Below are 10,740 nucleotides of genomic sequence, written 5' to 3'. Positions count from 1 at the left end.
GGGGGGGGGGGGGTCGACAGAGCGAGGGAGCGGAAGAACAGCCTCCCTGAGTGTGTGGCGCTACGTTGCCGGCCGAGTCCAGGCCCCCCATTTGGGTGGATTTCACGCCGGTGGCAAATTGGACCAACGGCTTTCTTCGAGTCTCTGGGGGGCTTGGGTCATTCATTGCTTACCCAAACAAACCCCGGGTATCCGCAGTTCCGGACCGGCAATGTTTGGTGACTAATTGTTAAGCAAACGTTCGGCGCCCGGAAGTGAGACTAATCCAGCAAAATTTGCACTTCACTTCCTTCGTAGCAGCAGGGTGCATTAAAATGATGTGAAGACGTATACTAATACACATGTGGCCACACATAGCACGATCGGCCCAGCAGGCAGGAAATTCCATCTTAAAACCGCGTCACATCCTTGGCACAGAAACGTCAGACGCAGCGCAGCTCAGCCGGTCGGTGAAGCAGCACGCGCATGTACGAGGTGTGTTCAAAAAGTTTAGGCAATTTTGTATTTACGCAGGCTAACTATATTCGATTTTTGATTTTCGGCCTTTCTGAAAACATTTTGAACCAACTATGGCTATGGGCCATAATAGCTTCACACTAAGCCCCAGTCCACTTTTTTTTTTCAAACTTGGAATTGTATTAGACATCAATGCTTGATTTCACAAGAGTACAGAGATATTCCACACTCGGATTGCAGCTATTTAATAAGTCTAAGCTATCAAAATGATTGAAATGAGAATGCTTCGGATTGAATCTATTTATGTTATATGTTATGCCACGTGGCATTGAGATATTTTATCATTCTTATAACTAATAACAAACAACATATTGCAACCAGTTAATTTTAAAATCTTAAAATAATTAACTGTCGAATCGTTCGTGGATACAATTATTGCATCTATTGATTAGAACTTCTTTTAATTTGTTATTTTCCAACAATAGCCTTTGCGCCCCAGCAAGGTTTAGGAAAAGATTCGTTGGTGTTCTCCAGTGTAAATTAAGGATTATTTCATTATTAAGAATTTCATTCAGTATGATTTGTATGGACTGGAAGTTCCAAGTCTACATTTCGAATGCTTAGCTTCGTTTTTCACACAAAATTTACTACCGATTCTTTGCCATCCATTTTTCGGAATACACAAAAGTCGACGATGAGCCAAAATACGTCCAAGCAAACCTATCAAAATCGAATCGAGCCGGCCAAAATACAAAATTGTCAGAACTTTTTGAACATACCTCACCTTTTCAACACATACAGAGACGCCAAACCCGATCGACTCCAACGCGACGGCATACAATTTCCCCCCCGTAGACTGTCGTCACCGTCACCGGTGCATCTTGGACCGGCGATGCATGTGGCACATACCGTGTGTATGTGTGCAGGGCACAACATATCGACCTCAAAAAGGAGGAAGACTCACTTCTCTTTTCGCAACCCCGAACCGAGTGCAGCGGCTGCATCTCGTCGTGAAGACGAAGGCCCAGCCTGAACCTGAATGAAATAATAGCGAGGGCCCCCCTCCCCCAATGGGTCGTGTGTGCCGTAGTAAAAGGTCACTTCCGAGCGATGCATCCCCCACCTGCACCACCCGCCCGCGGGGCCCGGGCCCTGTAGCATATGCTCAAACTTCCACTACCTCTTCCTGCATCGGGCCGCTCGACGTGGCCATAAAATAGTAAATTGAGGTAACTAGGACATGACTGTGTGTGCGAAATGTATGCGCCCTGCACCGGCCACCGGTGGTGGGGTGGTAGCATTAAAAATAAAAACCCACCCCACGACGCGAGCCAACATTGCGGTTGCGGTGCGGCCACGATTGGCACAATTCACGTACCTCGCAGAAATCCGCAGCGGCTGGCGCGTTAGGCGTTACTCTCGTGAGTGTATGTGTTAGTGGGACACTTCCGCCCCCCCGGTGGGAGGTGCATCGGAAGTGCATCTCTAGTGGACCCCCCCTCAACTCCGATCTCTCCTCTTCGAACGGGTCCTTCTCTGTTGGAGGTGCCGCGAATCCTAATTCGCGGATGCACTCTACACAAAGTATGCGCCATTTTGTTGTCCTCTCTTCAGGTCCTCTAGTGTTTGACCACCGGCCGCTCTGTCGGTGACCGGGGCCAACAAAGAACCGTATTCCGAGCGTCGACCCACTCTAAAACCAGCTCGCGGTCCGCGGCCTTGTTTAGAGCGCTCAGATCGGTTGACGATCTTCGCCCCCCCACCTGGGGCATCGACCCGCCGGGTCCCACCCCCCCTGCCGATGTGCCACTTTTCCGTTCCGTCTCTGTCACTCTCTCGCGCGCGCTGCTGTCAAATGTGACGTTTCTGGTGACAAACACGGGGCTCGTTTCTATTGTTTTGCCGCTGCTGGGGCCACGGTGCTACTGACCGCTCCAACCGCTGTGTGTGCGGGGTTAGAACCCGTCCCCCCGTGCGTTGTTGTTTGCCGCGGCCACCAGGAAGTGGGGATGTCGGTGTGTGCGTGTGCGTCAGTGTAACAAAATGCAACAAACACCCACGGAGGGCAATAGAAACTGAAATTTAAATCCCATCACGGGCGCGCGGAAACGGAGCGTAACGCGGTGGCGCATCCGGGCGGTGTGTGCAGCCGGGCGTTGCATTCTTGCATTCCGCGCACTCGGTTGACACAAAGCCCCCCCCTCCCCAACACATGCACAGCGACGGAAGTCAACGCACCGGGGTGGTACGCAAAGTGGAACCAGTTCGCGCGGTGAAGGCTCTACGCAATCGTCCCGCAGCGACCGTCTCGATGACGTCATCGGTCCCGAATCGTTCCACGAAAAGACAGCTGCAGCTCCGCGCACTCATCAGGTTCTCTGGCCCCAGGTTTTATGGACCCTCCATTTGCGACGATGCAACATGCACCATCTCGATGTCTGGCATCCCCAAATGGAGCCCCAAATTGTGGCGTGGCGCTGCACCCCATAAAGCGTTCGTCGGGAGGTTGGGAGTTCCCCCCATTCGATTCCCCCGGGCTCTCGTTCCGTGTGAAATCTCAAGTGCACCGAGCACGAGTGACTTAACGAGTCTTTGTTGCCCGACTCGAAAGTGAAAAGGACGACGGCCGACGTCGAAAGGCACCATTCTGAGAGGCGAGCATCGGGAGGTAGTTTACGATTTTTAGCACCAGGGAAAACGGCTCACCGCCCGTTTGCGGTAAGGTGGACACGGTCTGGAACCACCGGCCGGAGAGCCAGCGACAGAGCGACGGGAAGCAGACGAGCTTGTGGGAGAGAAGTTTGGTTTTAATTATTTATTCAGTGTTTAATTAAACAAGACACACATACGGACACACAGACCACCGCAAAACCGGTGAGCCATCGATTTAACCAAGAACCGTGATCCTGCGAGGAGGACTCCTGAAAGCGAGAAGCGAGAGCGAGTGAGTGGTACAAAAAAGAAAAAGCCACCCTCAGCCTGAGCTCAGCCCCGAAGGGCTGTGAATAAACTAATATTCGAGGGCCAGTGCCTTCGAGGTAATTAAGGTTGGCTGGCACACGAACTTCTCCGTTCCCCGGATCGCTCTAGGCACTGCCTGCCTTTGATCTATCCCGGGAGCCCGGCACAAATTCGTTCGCCAAACAATCCCTTCGCGGGCTTCCGGGAAGTGGACAGCCGTTACGCAAGCACGCCCAAAGGCCGAAACCGACGAGACATGGAAGGAAGCCCAAAATTGGGTCGATCGACGATCGACGAGCGTGACGTAAGCGGGTCCGGCCATCATAATCCGGGCGCGGCGGAACACATTGCGTGGATCCATGTCACGATCGACCGTGATCATATTACGTCAAAGAGCCCCGCCACAGAAAAGGAACGCACCGAGCTCTCGAACGGAACTCGGTTATGTGGTCACGTTCCGGACGCGGGCGATGGAGCGACCGAAAAATAATTTGGCAACGGCACGCGCAGTTTCGGGTCGTTCGTTGTGGTCTCGGGAGTCACAGAGTCCGTAGATCATCCGGATGCACCCGTTTCCGAATCCGTGTCCGACGTCAGTTCGAATCCAGTCCACGTTTCAAATTGTCTCACGGTGAACCTCTAGAGATTCGATACCCCCAAAGACACTCCTTTCGGTTTCTCTTCGGGGGGGGGGGGCTCAGCAGAACAATCGTGACAACAACCCGCAGAAGTCACTCTCTCTCTCTCTGCCTTACTCTCACTAGTTAAGCTAATCGAGAGTGAAGATCAAAACTGGCGACGAGGTGAGAAAGTCGCTTCCCAAGAGCCTCCCCCTTCACTGCTTCGAGGGTGGGGGGGGGGGGGGGGGAGGTTGATGCTACCGTGCAACCGAGACCCCCCCCCGGCCCACCCCACCACCACTCGTGGGGAGTAGTTTCACCGGCGGAATCGAAGGCACAAAAAAAACACAACACACAGTACAGCAGCGCAGAACTGACGACTAAAAATGCAGCGAAAAACCTGTGTAGTAGCGCGGTAGTGAGGCGGGGTGGTGAGGTGGCGACACCGCACGACGTCGACGACGTCGGCAACTGAACAAGCCCACAATCTGGGTCAAGGCTTAGCGAGCGCGGCGGCACGCGGGGTTCGCTCCTCTGGGTGAAGAGTGTGTTACGGCAACTCCGTCGTCGTCGGCGGCCGGCGAGAGAGTGGAGAGAGAGAGGGTATACATAAATAATAGCGCCCCGCTCCACGCCACGCGGATGGGCTGCACTCCGCTGTCTCTGTGTTGGTACGATAGTGTCATTCGTGCGATTGTTTGCACACACCACCAACCACAGTTCCTCACAGGAAATGGGGACCGTTCAGCGCCCCATCTCTGTGTCCGGACGGTGAGGAAGGGTGGTCTGGGGGGTGAGGGTGTCGGTGGGTTTACTACAAAAACAACCACAACAACGGTGCGCTGGGTGGACAACAAACAACAGTCGACGGCGACAGGACGACTGACAGCATGAATCGATCAACGTGTACGTTCTTCTCCTGGCAAAATCGGAGATCTTAGCAACCATCCTCTACTCCGGGGCCTACCCGGTGTGTGGCAATCGATATTCTCGACGACGGCTGGTGACTGTGACAGCGCACCCGAGTTTGACAGCTCTTCGGTGTTTGTCGTTTGCGGCTCCATTGTTTTCCTCATCCCGCACCGATCATCCGTCCGACGGAACAAGGGCCCCGAGATTGCCACACACTGCTTCGTGGTGGTGGTGGCGTGGTCCACCTGTCAGTCGATCTTCGGGGGGACAGGAAAATTATGTCTGACTCGGCGAAAGGAAAACCACCGCCGCGCGTGTCCCCGAGGTTTGCCAACACCTGAGGGAGACTTTCCCTTTTGGGCGCTGTTCTGCCGGCGGTGTTGGGCCACTGGCAATCTCATTACGATAATGGTAATCATATTTCTCGCCACGAACCCACCCAGAGAGCCCCACTGGAGTCCGGAATGGGGTCGAAACGACGCCGCGCATGGTGATGACGGTGAAAGAAAAAGAAAGCCGGAAGTTGCGCCGGACCAGCCTGAGTTGGCACCTGGCACACACCGCAGCAGCAGTAGGCCAAGGTTAATCACTCTCACTCCCCGGCCCGGTTGGGGTAGGCTATCCGCGTAGGCTTGGGAACCTGGGCTTGGACATCGTCAAACGTCACCGCTACTGTCACTTGGCGTAAACAATGCGAAGCCTACTACTTCGCCTATACATCGCCCAAGTGTTCTATGAATAGCTTTAATGGCGTGCCACTAATGCTGGCATTTATCACGTACGACGGGCGACGGAGTGTGACATTCTCGCTGCGCGACCAGTGACAGCATGCTGCAACAATTCGTCCAAAGAATCTCCCGTCCTCGTACGTGTGGTTCGGACCTGCCTGCCTGGAACTTAGCCAATTACACCCCGCTGAGGCTTGCTGGTCCGATCGTATGGAGTTTTCGGGTACCCATCGCCTACCTTGACAGCAGCGCTTCGGGGTTCATTAAATCATGAATCCCATCGACCGTTTGGACCCGTCAGCCCTGTGTCACTTACATTAATTCCCTGCTGCCTGTGTGATGATGATGATGGTGTTTACACCGGAGAGGCTTACAGTGCCGATTCGCACACGCCGGAAGTCGACCACCGACTCTCTGGGAGCGGGCGAAAACACACCCTTTTTTGGAGAGCCTCCTCCGGAGTCAAAACAAATCGTTATCAGGAGAGTTCGGTCACTTCGACATCCTCGACGAGCGGCCTCGTCCTGCGTTGTGGCGCACGCACACGCATAGGCTCGCCACGCTGCATACATTCAACCGTCTAGCCGTATTGATCCGTGCCGAAAGGACATGGAGCGGTGTTGGTATGTTTACGGTTTTATGTAAATCAGCGAGGACGAGGCCGAGACACACACATCGATCGTGGCGCCCGCGGTTCGCGCGAGGTGCTCAGCTGTTGCCGGCAACGACCCTCGGCTTTCCAACGGCGCAAAACGGCGAAAGTTCGATCGCCAGCCGCACTTTCACTCTCCACGAGTGGCCCACGGCCGAGAGTGAGTGGGAGAGAAAGAGTGACCGGGCGTGTTTGTGGGGGGCTTTTCCGGAAGTGTAGTGGCCACTCGTGAGTGGCTCGGCTCGGGTGGAAAAATCCTAGCTCCCCAGGTGGGGCCAGGCGTTTTCCTTTCCACTCGGGGTCACTCAGGTGGGGCGCGTGAGAACGCCCATCCAACCACCCGACTTCCGGGACGAAACACCCTCCCTCCCCTTCCCCCGGTGACAAATTGGGTGATAACGAGGCACAGTTTTCCGAGGCAATTTATCGGCCGCCGAAAAGCTCGTCCGGCGTCCTGGCGGCTAACGATTAAACAACCATCCGCAGGACACGCAGTGCAGCGCCTGGTTCCGGCTGGTACCTCCTTCAAGGCCGCCCCGCCTGCCCTCGAAATCGATGCGGCGCGGTAGCTGTGAGTGGCAGTGGCCAGGGAAAAATCAATATCCGGTTCGGTGATCCCGGCTGTTGCGTTGGCACACGCAAAGGCCTCCGAGCCTCTTCGCGACCATCTGTTGCGCAGTGCGACTGAGAGCGAGTGCCACTGAGTGAACCCGGAAGGATCGATAGCAGACCGGCCTGCCCGGCAGGACGAGCAATGGCGCCCGTAAGTGGGTCCAAATTAATTTCAATCAAACGCTTAAAGGAGGCCGCTCGCCCGGCTGGCCATTTATCGACCCGGAACTGGGCCCCGGAAAACGGTGTCCGCCTGACCGGTGATGGCAAGCTGCGTTGATTAGCATCCATTTTGGCACCGGCAACGGTTCGGTCTCATTCGTTCTCTTTCGCTCTCGCTCTCGCTCGTTTTTGTTCATTTTCCTTCTTACGTAAGCGGGACGATGGGAGCCTTAGTGTTGCGTTGATCGAAAACGACTCGGCGACTCGCTGACGATCGAGCTCTTTATCCATTTCCGGAAGCTTATTTGTTGAGCCTTCTGCGGGAGAATTTCCATTGGGCAATTTTCAACTAACTTAAGATCCAGCTAAAAGAGAACAGCATTTAGATAAAAGCGTCTTCCGTCTGACTATAGAACTGTACGCCCAGATGACGATGACGGCGCACCCTGCCACGTGATAAGGGACCACGTATCTCGCACGTGAGATGTCTACCTCTCGCCGCGGTGTGTGAGTCCTTGAGCTTTTCCGTCCGTCCGTCATTTATGGCCCACGAAGTCACGAAGCGCGCCGTGCCACATTCCAGGTTCTCTCTCTCTCGCCATTCTGTTTACATTATCCGGTCCCGAGTGGGCCATCATTCCGACGAACGTGAGGCGAGGTTCGGCCGCTTTTTAGTGACTTTAGAGTTTCGTGCTCGAACTTCGGCCATCGGTGGCAGAATTGAACGAACTAACGGATCGTGTTTGTTTTCCTTTCCTTTTCCACAGTGGACACCGAAATACCGCTCTTGCCGCAATCGCCCAGCCCACCGCCCCAGCAGCGCGCGTCCCTGGCGGGCGCGGGTCAGTCGCAGCAGACGGCCAGCCTGCTGGCCAGCACGTTACAGCCGTCCCAGCAGCACAGGCCCCTGCTGCACGGGCTGCTCAGCGGTACGCACTTACCTCAGGGTCCGTACCACCGCGGCTACAGCACGTCCAGCACAGGTTAGTGAGCCCCAGGCTGGCATCCTTTTTTTTCGGAATTCGTTTCTCTTCTCACGACTTTTTCATTCGCTCACTTCGCCAGTGTAAGTGTTCCACCGCGCGGGCTAAGCTGCAAGTTTGTCGGAGAAGATCACGAAATTCGATCGTGAACTTGCAGCTTCGTGCCGGGGTCACTATCGATACGAAGCGGAACTCGAACCGTTCCGTTTCGGAATCATCTTCTCATTCCGAACATCTTTTTGTTCCCGTTTTTCAATCTAAAGTTGCTTGACACGAACGCATCACCTTTGAGACTCACTCAACTCACGTGCACACATTGCGCTTTCGGTACCGTTCGACACGTGACACGCATGCATTCAGTATCTTGTTCCAACATTTCAATTATGTCCGCTCTTTGATTATCAATTACTTCACTCTCAGTGCGGGACCGTTTTATTATCCTACCAAGCAGTCGATAGGAAGACGGCCCGGCTCTCTTAAGACTATGAATAATTAACTGCGTTGTGCGTTCTGGTGAACAGTGGCTGATGAAGATTTATGACTTTATAACATTTTCTTTCACGTCGCCTCGGTCGCCTTCGAAAACCTACAACCACACGGATTGACGGATGGAGGGCATCGGCAATCGGCCCGGACGAAGTATTCTAATTTTCCGGCCATCTCCAGGCACCTTGCTTGGCCGTGGCAGCACCCTTCAGGACGTGGCCGAAGGGACTGTCGGCCCCCTTTCGCGCGCCTGGCAGTGTCCTTTGGCTTTCCGGTTGCGGTTGCCGTTCGCCGCCGTCAAGTTTCACGCAATTTTACCTCCAAACAACGGCCGGAGGGCGAACCGGGAAGACGGGAAGGACACCCGGGTCCGAGGTTGCGAGAGCATCCCTTTCCTGGGCCTGTCAACGGGTTTCTTGGTCATCTTCGCTTCGCGGAACCGGGTTTCGGTTGCGTGTATCGTGTTCCATTTCTTTCGCGCGAGACGCGGGCCCATTAGACGGTTGTCGCGGATCCTCCAGCAGAAGGACCCCTTTCGTCCATCAATCCCGCGCGGCACGGCACGGCACGGAGCGCTGTATGTTGATTACGAGGGAATTATTACACATGACGAGTTGTAATTATGATTTCGCTTCCCTTCTCCGGTTGTGTGCCGCTGGTCCATCAAACTATTCCCTGCGCGACCGCGCCCTTCCGGAGTTCCATCGCTCGCGTTATTTAATGGCCAGCGAGTCCGCTCGGCTCCTTGTGTGTTTGTGCGTATTGGGTGCGGAAAGCATTAGACGCCGTGCGCGACCTTTTTAGCAACCGGTCGGAAGGGATTTTAGAGTCCTTCCGAAAGGCGACGGAGAGAGCGAGAGAGAGTGACGCATGAAATCGAAACCGGTGGCCGTGTAAAAGGACATTCACCGGGGGTCGTCCCCCGGCGGCGTTCCCGTCCTTGCGCGCACGGGGATCATAAAAAGACGAGAGTGACCAAACCGGAAGCACTCTCTCTCTTGTTCGCCGAAGGACCGGATCCCGGGCGGAGAAGTCAAAGAAAGAGAACGCGAGTCGCCGGACCTGAAGAAATTCTAAATCGCTTCCCCAGAAAGAGAAAGAGAGCGAGGGTCCTGGAACCGCGGGCTCGTTAAAATGTTGATGGCGCGACGCGATATCGCGCGATGCGGTCGGTTTGCATTTATTTATTTTTATATGAGGAAATAAAGCGCGTAAATCTTGCCGACGGGAGTCGCCGGGAGCTGATGGACTGGACTGGACTGGAAGGTAACATAGAAAGAAAAAAAACAGGACGAAACTAGAGTCCCTTCCGAGATAATCCCGAGCCATACCGAAGACGCCATTATCTTCACCAGCGTCGATCGCGCGAGGATCGACCGACCTAATGCTCATCAACCGCGACTACCCTTCATTCTGACGTGGCAGCTGCTGAAAGGACCTTTCGCTTTGGCCGCACCATTTTCGGCCCATCGCAATGTTTGCTTTGCGCGAACGGGCGACCAACCGACCGCTCCGCTCTCAAGCACCCCCGACAGGGCTTATTACAATCTATTGAGTCATCGCCTGCATCCGACCGACCAATCGATTGTCCCCGAAAGGGTCTCGGGAAAAGGGGTTGAATCCGGCTTTCAATCGCCACAATTATCGGCTTTCCCAAAACCGAGCAGGGCGAACAGATGTCCAGCTCGTCCTGTGACCGCGGACCCAGCTGTGCGGGCGGCCACATTTGCTTACGTCGGATGCAACCTAATGCAATGCAAACGCCGAAAAGGATTTTTGCACAACCCGAGTGCCCGAGCGGCAGCTGCTGCAGCAGTGCGTGCCGAATCGCCCGCCGTGTCTAATGTTACCGAAAGGACCTCCCCAATCAACCGGCGGTCGCACGCCAACGCCCGTGTCCTGGCACACACACGCGGTGACTCAATCGCAACACGTGCGCAACAAGGACCCGAAACCCCGAAATCGGAGAAGCGTTGGATGCGTTAATCCTTTCTCCGGTCCAGCATCCTTTTCGGCACCTTCCTTTTGGTGTTTGGTGTGTATTGTTCCTTCGCTGTCCGCAAAAATCCCTGGGGCCTCGGGAACGGGTAAACAATGGCGGGCTACTTTGGCAATGTCGAGGGCTTTGGGACGCGTTTGAAAGGACTCGGTGCCTGATTAGGCCGGCC

General features: G+C 54.8%; 1 protein-coding gene across 1 annotated transcript in view; it reads left to right on the top strand.

The window, feature by feature from the left end:
- The window catches only part of LOC131215883 (ecdysone-induced protein 74EF-like), a 38,527-nt gene that overhangs the window by 11,010 nt on the left and 16,777 nt on the right, over positions 1-10,740 (top strand). Inside the window, exon 2 of the mRNA XM_058210278.1 lies at positions 7,871-8,086. Coding sequence (XP_058066261.1) covers positions 7,871-8,086 — 216 coding nt within the window. The remainder of the gene's footprint in view (positions 1-7,870; positions 8,087-10,740) is intronic.

This window comes from Anopheles bellator, chromosome 1, assembly GCF_943735745.2.
Source record: "Anopheles bellator chromosome 1, idAnoBellAS_SP24_06.2, whole genome shotgun sequence".
NCBI classification, from domain to species: Eukaryota; Metazoa; Arthropoda; class Insecta; order Diptera; family Culicidae; genus Anopheles; species Anopheles bellator.
The sequence above is the reverse complement of the archived record's forward strand: the minus strand, read 5'-3'. Positions and strand labels throughout refer to the sequence as shown.